The sequence below is a fragment of the Armigeres subalbatus genome, chromosome 2, assembly GCF_024139115.2.
Source record: "Armigeres subalbatus isolate Guangzhou_Male chromosome 2, GZ_Asu_2, whole genome shotgun sequence".
Classification (NCBI taxonomy): domain Eukaryota; kingdom Metazoa; phylum Arthropoda; class Insecta; order Diptera; family Culicidae; genus Armigeres; species Armigeres subalbatus.
In genome coordinates, this window is record NC_085140.1 from 369558372 (window position 1) to 369573825 (window position 15454).

At 38.0% G+C, this 15454-nt stretch overlaps 2 protein-coding genes across 2 annotated transcripts in view; one reads left to right on the forward strand and one right to left on the reverse strand.

Annotated features, from left to right (window-relative positions):
• LOC134213053 (uncharacterized) overlaps window positions 1-15454 on the forward strand; it is a 96083-nt gene that overhangs the window by 68582 nt on the left and 12047 nt on the right. The gene's annotated exons all lie outside the window — the stretch shown is intronic.
• Window positions 11139-13309, reverse strand: LOC134217216 (hydroxymethylglutaryl-CoA lyase, mitochondrial). Its single transcript, XM_062695993.1, has 4 exons — window positions 13066-13309; window positions 12698-12970; window positions 11866-12034; window positions 11139-11779 (listed from the first exon to the last, which is right to left on the reverse strand). The coding sequence occupies exons 1-4, from the start codon at window positions 13117-13119 to the stop codon at window positions 11301-11303; spliced, it is 975 nt and encodes a 324-aa protein (XP_062551977.1). The 5' UTR covers window positions 13120-13309; the 3' UTR covers window positions 11139-11300.

The following is a 15454-nucleotide window of genomic DNA, read 5'->3' on the forward strand; positions in this document are numbered from 1 at the left end:
TGGGCTAATCAATGATGGGTTGCGAAAGACGAATCTTGATTCATACATTTGTCCCCATTTTTGGCCCACAAATTTATCACAGCCATTAGATTTGGAACTATGTAGGGAATGGGGAACAATAAATTTTGAGTTTTTGTCAAATACAATAAAATCCAAACAATTCAAATCCAATTCCAATAAAAATCCAAACCACATTCAACCCAATTCCAATCAACATCCAATCTAAATCCAATCCAAATCCATTCCACATTCAATCCAAACTCGTTCCGAATCCGTTCCACATCCATTCCAAATCCAATCAAATCAAAATCTAATCCAAATCCGATCCAAACCCTATCTAAATTCGTTCCAAATCCAATCAAATGCAATCCTAATCCATATCTAATTCAAATCCAATCGTTAGAATTCCAAATCATTTCCATTCCATTCAAAGTAATATAATGATGGGATATGAAGCAATTCATAATGGTTTGTTCAATCTAACGCAAACTCATTTTTATCCAAATTCTAAAAGCCAATGTGGGAGGGTCGCAAGCAATATGCGATTCTGTTATAGGTGAGTCGCATGTGCAAGTAGTTTGGGAACATCTGGCCTTGGATGATATTTATCTAAAATTTCGCAGAGATATCATGCTTAAATGAAATAGCATAAGTATATACCTACATTTAAGACTTATGTTAACCAGTACAATTAGCCAATAACTCCAAACTTATGACTTTGTGAATGCTGGCAACGTTTTTGAGCTTCGTGAATGTTGGATATCTCATCCAACGGGTAATTCTGCTACGACTACTAAGTCTGTAAATTCCAAAATAAACTTCAAGATAATATATATTAAGCCTTCCAAACAACTTTGTAGCATACGATAGATCTCCATATCTCTCAGATTTCGTTAGAACTAGCTTAACTGGTAGTCTCAGGCACACTAAAGTCGTCAAACTATTCATTTCAAAATAAATTTATTTTAATCAAAATCAATGCTTCCATGACCCCCCTTGGGATTTTCTAGATTGTCAATCCTTTTCTCGGCAGTCTCCCAGACGCGCCTTGTGGCATTACAAACCACAAATCATTTTCCAGCGGTCTTCCAGACGCGCTTTCCAGCGGTCTTTCAGACGCGCTTTGGGATTTTCCAAACCACAATCTATTTTCCAACGGTCTTCCAGATGCGCTTTGTGATTTTCCAAACCACAATCCATTTTCCAGCGGTCTTCAGACGCGCTTTGTGATTTTCAAACCACAATCCATTTTCCAACGGTCTTCCAGACGCGCTTTGTGATTTTCAAACCACAATCCATTTTCCAGCGGTCTTCCAGACGCGCTTTGTGATTTTCAAATCACAATCCATTTTCCAGCGGTCTTCCAGACGCGCTTTGTGATTTTCCAAACCACAATCCATTTTCCAGCGGTCTTCCAGACGCGCTTTATGATTTTCCAAACCACAATCCATTTTCCAGCGGTCTTCTAGACGCGCTTTGTGATTTTCCAAACCACAATCCATTTCGCAGCGTTCTTCCTGACGCGCGTTGTAGCAATACAAACCCATTGCCTTGTATTTTTTTAATCATCAAATTTTTTACACATTAGCACAAGACCTGTGCGCCGCCGCCGCCGGCACTTAAGCCCCAAACGCAATACAACGGAACGGCGACGGAAACGGCAAATTTGACATAAAATATATGGGCTAACTGTCAAATTTTCCGTTTCCGTCGCCGTTCCGTTGTATTGCGTTTGGGGCTTTATTGACGTACGCCGACGCCGGTCAAGGTGTCGGCGGCGTGCCATACGCCGGTTGGACCCACGCCGCCGAATTTCGTATTTCACGCCGATGATTGGATAACACAAAAATCACAGTAAGCAGTGCGTTTGCATCTGCCGAACCAAGGCAACCTATCAGGCATTAATCAAATAGCTATCATACCTTTAGCAGATTTGTTTGCTTTAATCTCTGTGACTTTTCACCGCATCGGCGTATTAAATGTTGGGTTATCCAAGAACTTCTTGGCTACAGACCTAATATTAACGAGAGTAGCGATGAAGCTCTAATCTCATATGTAACTGGAATAACCTCATTCTGGTCGCCTTGAGTGATTCATCATCTTTTTAAAGGTTTGAATGTTACATATCTTGATTGGTCTAGTGCATGGTTTCCCAAACTGTGGGTCCCGACCCCCAGGGAGGTCGCGAGCGGATTGTTGGTCGCGTAGAACAAATATTAATTGCAGCTCGAAAGCCAAACCTTCTGATCATTTTTTTTTCAGACACATAATTTCAAGTTCAAACCGCATTTTATTTTAAATATCCGCAACCACGCTATTTTAGAAAACATTTATGCCTAAAAACTGTCCCTGAAGTAAAGTAAAAACGCTAACATTTTGACAAACAATATCATGTTCGTCATTTTTTGCATTTGTACATGTAAGGTAACGTGAATATTTTTTATGTGGAAGAAGCCGAAACAGATGACATTCTGATTCAATTAATGCTTAATACTACTTGGTAAAATGCATTTTTTTCATAGGTGGGTCGCGAGACATATAGAATTTTGCTAGGAGGGTCGCATACTCAAAAGTTTGGGAAGCTCTGGTCTAGTGCTTATATACGCGACTACAAGTCAGCACTATAATGAATGTTGTATTTACATTCCCAGTCTGGTAGGATTTTTCTAACTTTCTTGGGCATGGAGTATCATTGTGTTAGCCTCGTGCTATGGTAATGCAAAAATGGTAATTTGGCTCCTGGAGCTGGAGCACGATGGGACACGTGACCCACCAAATTGAACATTTCCTTCACTCTTCCTTATACTTGAATTCCCAGAATTGTACTGAAAAAAATCCTGATTATTCCATTGTCGTGTAAAAAAAATACTATAAAATATGAATGAGTGTTTTTGCGTGTTTTGCGCATAAAGAAAGTATTTTGGCCATAACTACTGCTCCTATTGTACGATTTGGCAAATTTTGGACAGCAAATAATGGGATAGGATTCCCCATCCAATGGAACTTGTTATTGAAATAATTTCCGAAGGAATTTTGTATAAAAAAATTAATAGTATGAATGTATGCAGTTAAAGGCCATTCTCGCTTGAGTCTTGCTCTGTAGTCGGCTCCACACAATAGTACAGTCGAATTTAATTACCATTCTGCTTTCAATGCACTGCTGTATGGAGGGCAAAAAACGTAGATGGCGGACCCGTAAGCAGAGGCAGTTACGAGAAGCCCGCGGGATAGAGAGAATCCCCTTTCAACAGTGTAATCCAACAGACTAATAAATAGATTTCCTTTTTGAGCTTTCCGAGGGATGGTTTCTTTGAGGAATCAATCAAATCATTACAACTCAAATCCAGTACAACTGTGGGGAAGTGTATCCATATACATGGATAGACATTTTTAAAAGTATTCCAAAAATAATTTCGGAAGGAATTCCTTATAGAATCAATATTCGAAGAGATTTTGAAGGAATTTCCAGAAGAATTCCTTAAGAAATTTCCTAAGGTCCTAAGAAGTTCCGAAGCTATTCCTGAGGGGAAATTCCAAAGAAAAATCTGGTTTCATTTGTGAAGGTTTTTAAAGGAATTCCTGGAGATATTACCGATCAAATCTTGAGGGATTTTTTAAGACATACTAGAATGAGTTTCTTGATGATTTACCGAATTAATTTCTGAATGTATGTCCTAGGGAATTATTTAAGGTATCTACGAAAAAAAACTGTAGAAATTCTCCTGCAGTAAATTCCCAAAGAATTCTTGAGAATATCCGAATATCCGCAATCTCGATATTTTGGGAATTTTTTTTGGAATGTAGTCTTGATTCTAGAGTTAAAACTGAGTTGAGTTGTCCGGATTTTCGAAGAAATTCCTGGAGAAATATAGGAATTTCTATGTAAATTCCAATAGCTATTTGTTCGGAAAATCCATTAAAAATTCCTTCGTAAATTCCTTTCAGAATTCCTTCAGAAATTCAAGAATTTTTTGGATATTTATTCAGAGATTCCTTTAGAAAACCATCCGAAAAGGCCTTTGTATTTTTTCAGAAATTCCTTTGGAATTTCCTCCAGGAAGTCCAGGAAGAAATTCCTTCAGTAAACCATGCAAAATTCTTGGCAGGAATAATTCCGGGAAAATTTCAATTTGGAGGAATTTCTAAAGGTATTTTCGAAGAAATTTCCAAAGGTATTTAAGTGTTAAACCTATTTTTTCTTAAAGCTATTTTTAAAGAATTTTTTTAAGGTCTACAGGAGTTTCTGCTATGTTTGAAACTCGATTATGCATATGTACAACATGTGATAGATTTAGTTCGGGAAAGGTATTGGATCCCACGACCCCAGTGCGCTAGATAAGTGCTTTCCCTACTAAGCTACGAAGGACCTCCGTCCTCATCCGCAGCTTAGCGGGTACTGATGAAGCCAAATTCATAGCATCGGGCACCAGCCGAACTCTCGCAATACATTTTCAGAACTAACTCTCGCATATGTATTTTTGTACACATGCCAACCAAGGAGGATGAGTATTTAGTATTGTTCGGCTCCTACACACTTGCTTCATCAGCAACGGTGCCAGTTGAATTTCTATTAGAAATTCCTAAAAGAAATTCCTGAAGAATTTTTCAAAACAATAATAAATCAAATTCCAAATGATTTCTCCTAAAGGGAGTATTCCCATAGAAAATGTCCATGGTTGTCCATGTTGAAATGTCCAAAGGAATTTTCAAAGGAATTCCTGGAAAAGTTTTCGAATGAATTTCTGAAGAAATTCCCAAAAGATTCCATAAATGAATTTCCAGAGCAATCCCTAAAGTAATTTCCAAGGAAATTCCTGAATAAACTTCTGGAGACGTGCTGTGCTGTGATGCGGCAATGTCCTAGTGGAGGATGTTATGTAAACTTTTGCTGTACAGATACAAACTATAGCTATTAGGATGTTTGATGGTAGCTAGCAATTATTCAAAAAACCTTAAAATTCGTAATATGCCTTGCCCGTAATTTTTTTTTTCTGGGCCCGAAATTCTTCACGCCGATTCACGCCGCCGCCGCCGCCGCCGAATATTGCTTACGGCGTGACGCCGCCGCCGCCGGTGTAAAAATAGCCTTACGCCGCCGCCGTTCTCAAATACTTCGGCGCACAGGTCTAATTAGCACATTAACAAATTGAACTCAACTCACCTTTTGAAATCAGCATCAGGATCCAACAAATAACCGGGCAGGATCGCCAAAATGTGTGGCCCCAAATTGCCGGAGCGAACTGATATGACAGCAGCTCTCCGTGGGTGCGTGTGCTTACCACGGAGGTCTGACCAGAAGAGGCCGATTCATGGCTTGCTGCGCACTGATCGACACGCTGAGGTGTTAATGTATAATCACACGCTGATGGTAACTTACTCAAACCCCACAATATTGAGCGGGTTCAAGTTATACTGAAGGTGATTACCTCCGATTTTTTTCCAATGTCTACAAAAAATGTAGGCAATTATTTTGTGAAAATATTCATAACTAATGTTGTTATAATTTTGATATGAAATAAAACTGGACGAAGACACATTTTTATCGAATTATCTAATTATAACACACGTGGTTTTAAATAACAACAATTGATAGAATTGAGTTATAATTTTGTTATGCATTCCTGATCGGGTCGCGGGTGCTAATTCCCTGGCAACAAACAAAGCTTCAGGGCCTGGTGAAGCTCCGAACACTGATATGAAAAGTGCATTTAACAGCGCAAGCTGAAATGTCATTGCGCTCTCGTTACACCAGCTTTATCTGTCTGTGGGCCTGTGCCAGATTTTAAAAAAGCGATGCCGACCGACCGACGGAGTTCCGCATGGTTCATTACTGATCCCGGCATTTTGGATCCCATGTACGACAGGGTTCTGAAATTAAAGTTTCCTCCTGGTGTCAAGATTTCTGAGGTAGAACTGACCTCAGCACACGTGATCAGCACGACGGTGGATTGCATGAGTGCTACAGGGCTAGAGCTCGCTTAACATAAGACAAAGGTGTTTATCTTCAATAACCGCAAATCGGTACAACATCGGTGATCACATCAAAGCAGAGTTTGAAGCTCCTTAGGGTCACAATAGACGACAAGCTGACCTTCGGTAGCCATGTCGACTATGCGTGCAAGAGGGATTCGACTACTGTTGGTGCATTATCGAGGATGACGCCCAACAGTTCCAAGGTGTGCGCCAGTAGACGTGGGCTACTGGCAGGAGCTGCCTTATCTATCCATAGTAGATGAGAATAGCAACACACAGAGTTTGAATCCAGGAAAAAAGTAATGAATATAAATTCACCATTTTCAAAATAGTCGTTGTTATGTCGAGCACTGTGACCTTTGATAAAATATCAAATTGTAAAACAAAACCACACACTAAGTTTTTATTTCTGCAGCTCGGCAAAAATCCGCACAGCCGTGCGCCAGCAAAATAAAAAACTGATATTTCAGCAGAAATGACGTTTGTTAGCTGATTTTCGGCAAAATATTTGCTGATTTTTTGCAATTTTGACAGAAATCTCGGCAAAAAACATGATTGCTGGGGCACGGCTGTGCGGATCTCGGTAAAAGTTGATAATTTTGCTGAGATCCCGGTAAAAAAAATTAAGTGTGCACCGCAAAAGTAAGAATTTACTCATAAAACAATGCACATTAACTTAATACTAATATTTGACACATTTAGCCTAGCCAAAACTATGATCATACGACACCCAAAACGGCATGTAAATGAGGACGAAAACGATTGGCCAAGTAAGATTAGATTAAGTAACTGAAACTGTGCAACATTGTAACAAAACATTTTCTCAAAAAATATAGTTTTTTTTCCTTGAAAAGGGCCACATCCAATGGCCGAAACGTCGGGCAGAGTAAAACGCTAATCGTTTAATGGTTTTTGCCTTTCTCGTACAACAAAGTTGTACCGAAAGGCTATCATTTCACTCCAAAATCGAACTTTTTATAGAAGGCTCAGAGACCCATAGTGTTATATATCAATCGACTCAGCTTGACGAACTGAGCAAATGTCTGTCTGTCCGTGTGTATGTGTGTGTGTGTGTGCACATGTGCCATAAAAAACATTAGCCAATTTTTCACATAGTAACCCAACTAACATTTATTGTCAATGTAAATGTTATTTCAACTCGTCTATACGGCTTCAAGCTGAATATGTGTGCTATACATATGATCAAGAACTTCTATTCAATGCTTTTTCCAGCAAATCTGGCGAAGCTATTCAGCTGTTTTTGACATGTCTGCACAACTACTTTACACCATGTTACACATTTTTTTCTCAATCTTTACTAAACCATTTAGTAATATAATTTCGCTTCAATGGCGCTTATTCAGATTTTTTAAATCTGTCAAATAAGTTTTATACAGCCACTGAATTCAATTTGATTAAATGTTATTTGAGAGGAGAGCAAATTTCGGGAGTTTATTCAATGTTTTTTTTTGTGAAAACTCAAATATCAATTTTGTTGCTACCTAGATTCGAACTGCTGATCTCCTGATTCAATGGCCGCTGCTCTGTCATCACCGTCACTTTGACATATGTAAATAACAAAGAAAATTATGGATGTGCTTCTTCGCATACCCTATAGGTTGTTTTACTAACGTTATTTTCAGATTCATGCTGTATAAACGTTAGAAAGAGGCCTACATGCTGCTTTCAGCACATAAGCTTAAAAATTATGCTTTCAACATTATTTCAACAATTATTCAAACATCTATCAGCATGTTCTGTTGGCTAACTTTTATCCATCATCAATCGCTGAAATTGTTTTTGGGCAACATTTTCTCGATCTGTATAGATGCTACTCTGCTGCTAATCGTTTAACAGTAGCCGTCAACAGAAATATCGCTTCTACATGGCTTGTTTTCTTACACTATCTGCTAGCATTAATGACAGCGCTTTGTCAGTTGCTATAAGAGCAGGTGAATACCTTTGTAGCTGCATTACAGAAATCAATAGCTCACACACAGCTCCGGCAACGAAAATCAAATGTAAACATAGCGGTTTTGACGTTCCATACTGATATGCTATTAAAAGAAGCAGTATAAGGTTTACTTATACGTTGTGTAATCTTCAAAGATACAGAAGTTGCCTAAAAGCTTCGTTAGTTTATTTATAGCGCCATTACGCTATATTGTTAGTGCTATAACAACAGCAAAAACGTTTTCATTGTGAATGCTACTCACCGGAATATGGGAAGTTGCTAACAAGCAACTCAGTTACATACATGAGCTCTTAACCGATAAGCTTTGTTGCTAATTCAGACAGAGCTGTTTTATGACTATATGAAAGCTGCATAAACGATAAAAGATTAAATATATTCGGCACACTGTTTAGCTGATAGATATTTGGGTAATAGTCGAGTTGAAGTTTAAGGGATTGTTTGCGGAGGCTTTTCTTTTATTCAGCATTGGCTGCTTTTATTCAAATATTATACAGCCAAAGGCTAGAAGTTGAAGCTTTTAGCACCAAAATTGTTAGTTGGGAATTCTTAACCGATTCTCTAGCAACAAGTTGCAATCGACAAAGAATAAAGCGTAGTTGATCACTATTGAATTTCATAACGATTGCACATTCCAAAAAATTCTAAATATTCAAATGGTTATGATATGTCGTGAAAAAGTCATAACATGCTATAAAATGCCTTGTAGAATCAACCCATGCAAGCTCTTCTACTCGCTTTAGTACAAGACTTGAGTACAACAAATGCAACACACACGCTAAAAATGAACTACTCAAAATTGAGTCGAATCCGACTCATTTTCATTAAAAACGGGACAACTCAAAATTTGAGTAAAAGATACTACTTCAATAAAATGATGATTGCACTTAAACTAGGAGTCTGTTTGTCGTAAAATGCACTTAGATAGATAGATAAACTTGATTCGCATCTGTCGTATTAAAAATTGATGGAAGGCCAAGCTTAACTTTCGCGAAATCATCATTTTATTGAAGTACAGTATCCCCCCGCTTATCTGGACCTCGCTAATCCGACGACTCGTTAGTCCGGATCTCGCTAATTCGGAATTTTCCGGATTAAAAAGTATCAACACCCATTTAAACACATTATGCTGTCAGTTTTCAAATTTGTGCTGTGATTTTGTTTTGGTTCATTTGTATGGATTTGACAGTCGGATTAACGAGAGAAATCCCGATAGTCCGGCCATACATTTATCGGATCAGCGGGGGTATACTGTAGTATCTTTTACTCAAATTTTGAGTTGTCCCGTTTTTAATGAAAATGAGTCGGATTCGACTCAATTTTGAGTAGTTCATTTTTAGCGTGCAAGTTTTCATAACATGCAAGTTACGTTCATAACGCCATAACGCCTCTGCAGCTTTAAAGCATAATAAAAAAGATCGAATAAAACGCACACGCTAATAATACCTTACTCAGCATTTCAACTAATATTCCGGGTTGGATTGGATTGATTAATTATGTACGAGAAAGGCACAATCACTGCTAGGTGGATTAATCTGGGTTTTTAAAACTTAGATAGCCAAAATTTCTACATAAAAACTATTTCCAGTCGTTTCCAATAACATAGAAAATCAAAAACTGTTCCGTATAATAACAAGCCATGATAACAAATTTATCAAACCTGTATACTGTCTATTAATGCATAATAGTCCCATGTAGATAGGAAATCAAGCAAACATGGTACTATTTTGAAGTTGTGGGCAGTATAAAAGTGCGAGAAAACAGAATCGGATAGCCAGCCCCCACAGAGAAGTGATGATACTCGCTTTGTTCTCGCTGATTTTGTGTGGGGGATCGCACAGCTGTGTAGAACAAGTTGAAATGCATCATCAGAACCAGTGCTTTCGCGTTCGAAGCATTTTAAAAGAAAATTATCATGAGGTATACTGCCGTTATGCGGCAGTGTACTGTCCCATGTACATAGGAAATCCTTGCAAACAGGGGACAAATATGCGTATAAGAGCAGTGTAGCCTCCCGAATTAATTCTTTATCATGACAGTATCTCAAGGTATGCTACATATCGTATATGAACCTATACAGAGGTGATAAGTGAGAGACTTTTTCATTCTCTTTTGGATTCAATCCCTGTCTGGAAGGCAGTTCCTGGGAAAAAAACATGACGGAGCCCAAGGTGAGTTTATTCGGTATATCCTGCCATCCGACTGGTGGAATCCGACACTCCCATGTGTGGTAGCTTGGCAACTACTAAGCACAGGACACGGTAGTGCGTAAATACATTCTCTCTTAAAACATTAAATCCATACGTAATAATAAAAGTAAATGTGAAATCCGTAATAAGGTCCAATATGATCATTAGGGTGGTTCAAAAAATCGATTTTGCTCCACAGTACTCATCTGATTCTTTACCATGTTCTGAGTGTCCTCTGAGAATTTGAGCTCATTTGGATTAAAACTGATTTAGCACAAGCCGTTTCAAGTTTGCATGCAAATTAGTATGGAGAAATTTATTTTTTCATTATACTGTTAATGACGCATCCCCATCAAGCGCATGTTAAAAGAAAACATACATAGCTAAAACGAATACTCAACAGCTTTCACTCAGTGAAAACCGCATCTCAATTAATCGTTCCAATAATTAGTAATCGAATTTAATCTATACCGTGGTTTCCTGGAGCTAATTGCATAACTCATCAACAGGCAACATTGCTGCTCGTGGCGCGAAAGATAGCAAACACAAATTCAGGCTACTATGTTGCACTGCACTTTTCAGTGATGCCCTCAAAGAAGTTTAACGATCATGACTAAAGATTCGCAACCTGTCTTAAAATCGATGACTAATTACTGGGACGATTAATCAACATGCGGTTTTCGTTGGGTGAAAGCTGTTGAGTATCCCTTTTAGCCATGTAGGTTTTCTTTTAACCTGCGCTTAATGGGGAAACGTCATTAACAGTATAATGAAAAAATAAAATTCCCCATACTAATTTGCATGCAAACTTGAAACGACTTGTGCTAAATCAGTTTTAATCCAAATGAGCTCAAATTTTCAGAGGACACTCAGAACATGGTAAAGAATCAGATGAGCACTGTGGAGCAATCATCAATCATCATTGATCATCTTGCTTCATATTCCCCTATTAGATTAAGCAAGTGATTTGATAAACTGTTGAATGAAAAATAAATGCTAAAAGATATGTAAAAATGCTACGTATTTTTATTTCATTTTAAGAATTGTCAAAAAATATATCTGGCACAGTTTTTCCTTATTTATCTAAATAAATGCACAAGTTTCAGACTGTACCCGTCAGTGGTTTCTTCCGTAACGCATTAGTATATTGTAATATCAGCCGATTTCTAGCATGCAGCATTGGGATTTGTTTTCCTCATGGCTCTATTAACCTTCGACTCGGATTGCCTTCCCAGTTGTTCGCATATAAACTTGCCAACATTTACCAGCTTCAGTAAATCGATTCCGGTTTCTATTCCCAATCCATGCAACATATACACCACATCTTCGGTGGCAGCATTTCCCGAGGCACCTCTGGCGTACGGGCACCCACCCAGGCCGGATACAGACGAATCTACCACAGCGATACCGAAGTCCAACGATGTCAAAATGTTTGGCAAAGCTTGGCCGTACGTATCGTGGCAGTGGACGGCCAACATGTTGACCGGCGCAATCTTGGTAACTTCCCGAAGCATCGCCGAAAATGATCCTGGCGTTCCCACACCGATGGTATCACCAAGCGAGACTTCGTAGCAACCCATCTCCATAAGTTTGTCCACAACGCGAACAACGGCGGATGGCTTTATCTTACCTTCGTATGGACAGCCTGTAATTAAAAGTTGAAATAATATAATGTAACGATCTTCGTTCGTTCCACCCGTTGAACATCTCAAATCAACAAATCCTACTCACCGACTACAGTGGAGACGTACCCCCGCACTTTAACTTGGGCTTTTTTGGCGGCATTCATAACGTCCTGGAAACGACTCAAGCTTTCTGCGATTGAACAGTTTACGTTCTTCTTGGTGAAACTTTCAGAGGCTGCTCCAAAAACGGCAACCTCTTCTGCTCCAGCTGCCAACTGTAAAAGATGTATATCGGTAAATTCCATATATCTGTCACTGAATATTTTTCTCTATCTTTGTGCATAGGCTTAATAATTATTAATACCTAACACACTAACTGGCTGTTCCCTGTTCCTGCAATTCCTTCTACACTTATAATCGTCTTTTTGTGTCAATTGTGTGTTTATTACTATCGACAAATGAATCGATACGTTCAATACCCCTATAAGGTACCTATAGGTGGTTATAATGCAGTATTTCAAATTTTGAGTTTCAAAGAAAAATTAACATCCATCACAACGTAAATTATCAGATTTTATAATTAACACTCAATAAAAATGAATACCGCGTGATCTGTCTACGCTAATTTGCTATTCCTACTATGTGATATTGATGTAGGCAGATGCTGCGCAAATAATGTATAACGCATTATAAAACGAATGGAACCGATATACATATCCACCTATTATATTGCTTTTGCATTATTACATTATTATTAATCAGCTGTTTTCGGATTTCAATTGAATTCTGCGTATTTAATACAAAGCACAAAATACCGCTAGAATGTTCTAATAATGGCTTTGGAATTATGTACATGTTCTTCTTAATTTGCATCTTCAACTATCAATTTTAAAACGTATTGTTTCTTATCAAACAATACCACAAACAAAACCACTCACCGCCGCCTCAAATCCTTTCAAATTCGGTGTCAGCACTGGATAGCTGATGCCAGGTAACTTGTTGATGCCCTTAAGCACTTCCACATTATCGCCCATCTGGGGCACCCACTTGGCACTAACGAAGCTGGTGACTTCGATCGTACGTAGCCCTGTATCCGAGAGATCGTTGATCAATTTAATCTTGGTAGCGGCTGGCAAGATGGTGAGCTCATTCTGAAGGCCATCACGGGGGCCAACCTCCACGATCCGGACGCCGGTAGGCTGGGCAAAGTTCTAAGAAATGGTGATAATAATTGTAATAATGAACGTGAATGAGATGGCTCGGAATGAATGCTATAGCTATTCTATAGAAGATTAAAATTACTTACCGTCGTGTAAGATCTTGCAAAAAGTGGGCTTATGCGTCGAAGTGTTGCATACATGTTTGATGTATAATAATTACCTTGATTATTAAAAAATAAGTTAAATAATGCAACAATCAACCGTGGAATAGATATAGTTATTATTTTTGGAAGACTTTTGTGCACTCGTTATCAGTTGCATAAACAAAACAATGTTCTTATCATTTATGGATCAGTCCAGAGTCTATTATATATAGAGTTACGCAAAGAGTGAAGCCAAATCTACCTATTGAACTGTCAAACCGTCTACCTATCGAGCAAAGTAAACAATAATGCTTGTTGGTAAGGCGGAAGTATTGTTATCGCCTAATGATTATTATGGCGAATTAAAACGCATGAATTGAAATATATTAGATTTGTTCTTGAAACAGCTTCAAAAAACTTCAATACACCCCACAATAAAGTTGCAACAAGAAACTCACGTGTTTGCACTCTGTGGGTGACTTTGGTTATCGAATTAAAAAGCTTTAGCAGTGAACACTCCCGTGAAGTCACTTTAAGGGTTGAACAAAAATGAAAGTTGCAAACAGAATAACAAGAAGATCATTCAGAATAAGTGTAAGAAGATCCTCTTTGCGCAACTCTATATAATAGACTCTGGATCAGTCATCTTTTTTTGATTTTTGATGGAGGGCTGCCAGCTTGCTTTCTACACACGTATGCGAAATAGGGTAAATGGTACAGTGCTGTACAGTGAGGTAAGTGGGTAAATGGGGTAAGTGAAAAAAAAAACGCAAATACTTCACTATAATGAAGCACAGAATTATTCAATTTCATTTCACAATCATACAAGGCCATTCAAATCATTGTATTGAGTAAGTGAAACATGAAATAATGAACCATTTCAATATGCGAGAGTTAAAAGTTTATTAAGCCATGTTTATCTTTTGCACAAGTTGTTTTGCGTATCAATAAATACGAATATTTTTTATGATGCGGATTTCCTGAATAGAGGTAATACATATACTATAGAGGAAGATTGTCGCTGTCGTCACTGGCGAAACATCTTTTGCTGGCGAAGATAGGGCACTAAATGTCAACGAAGGAAAAATCAGTACGTTTTGACAGATAGGTACCTAACATGTTTGGGAACGATAACAAAGGGAACCGCAGCGACAATCGTCCTCTATAGTTTATTACCCTTGTCCAAACCTTTTTTCGTATCATACTTCAATCAGATTCTAATTACGTTTTGTCTAGAATTTATTATAAGCATTTTAACCCTTTATAAGGCAGTGACAACTATATTGCCACCAACAAATAATATGTTTTTCTATTTATTAACAAGAGCTCTACTTATTATTTCACATGTAGTGACTTTATTTGCTTCCTAGTAACACCCCAGATGAATTTGAGCCATAAAAAAATTGAAATGTCAATTTGAGAACAGTTTTTTCACGAACAGATCGTAAGTTTCGAGTGGAAGAAGGATTTTCAGTTATAATTCGTTAAAAAAACGACAAAGATATATTTTTTTCCCGTTGGTATCAATTATTTTGAATCTCCTGTGTTAGATTACTACGTGATTAGCGTGAAAAAAGCTTTGCCTTTCTGTATATTTGGTTTTTGGATTTTTGACGAAATTGTGTTTTTTTCGCAAATTTTTTTTTACACTTATAATGCGTTTTCTTACTAGGACTCTTCACCAAAAAATGTAACGTACCTTGATTTGACTGGTTCTACGTAAAACCAAATTTTTAAAAATCTTTTTATATTTTTGTTGTTGCCTGTTTTCCCGCTTGCCGGGCAGTGGCAACTATATTGCCACCAATGTTTTACCGCTTGGCGGGCAGTGGCAACTATATTGCCACCAATTTTTCAATGTTTCTGAACTGTTTAATGTATAACAAACATACATTTGAGTTTAATACCATGTCAAAATTGTGTCTTATTGTTGTTTTTGTTAATTTATTGTTTAAATTCGTCTGCCTTATCCAGTTTTCCGCGAGCGGTAATGGCCGCCAGCATGCCTGCGGGTTAGTCTCTGGTTTGACGTTTCTGGAGGTCAACTGCACCCACAATTCGAGCATTTTGATCAATGTTGTATATAAGAAGGCTTGAATTCACTGAATCAGCACCTTCTTATATGCAACATTGGTCAGAATGCTCGGAGCGGTGGGTACAGTTGACCTCCACAGATGTCAAATCAGAGACTAACCCGCAAGCAAGCTGGCGGCCATTACCGCTCGCGGAAAACTGGATAAAGGGTTAAAATGATCATCCTACACGTAAAAAAATAACCTTATATGTTTTGGCAAAAAACCATTCGAAAATACTTATACTCTTCATTATGCCACCTAATGAATGATCCCATACCAAAACGCTAATAACATTCATAAGTTAATGAAAAGTATAA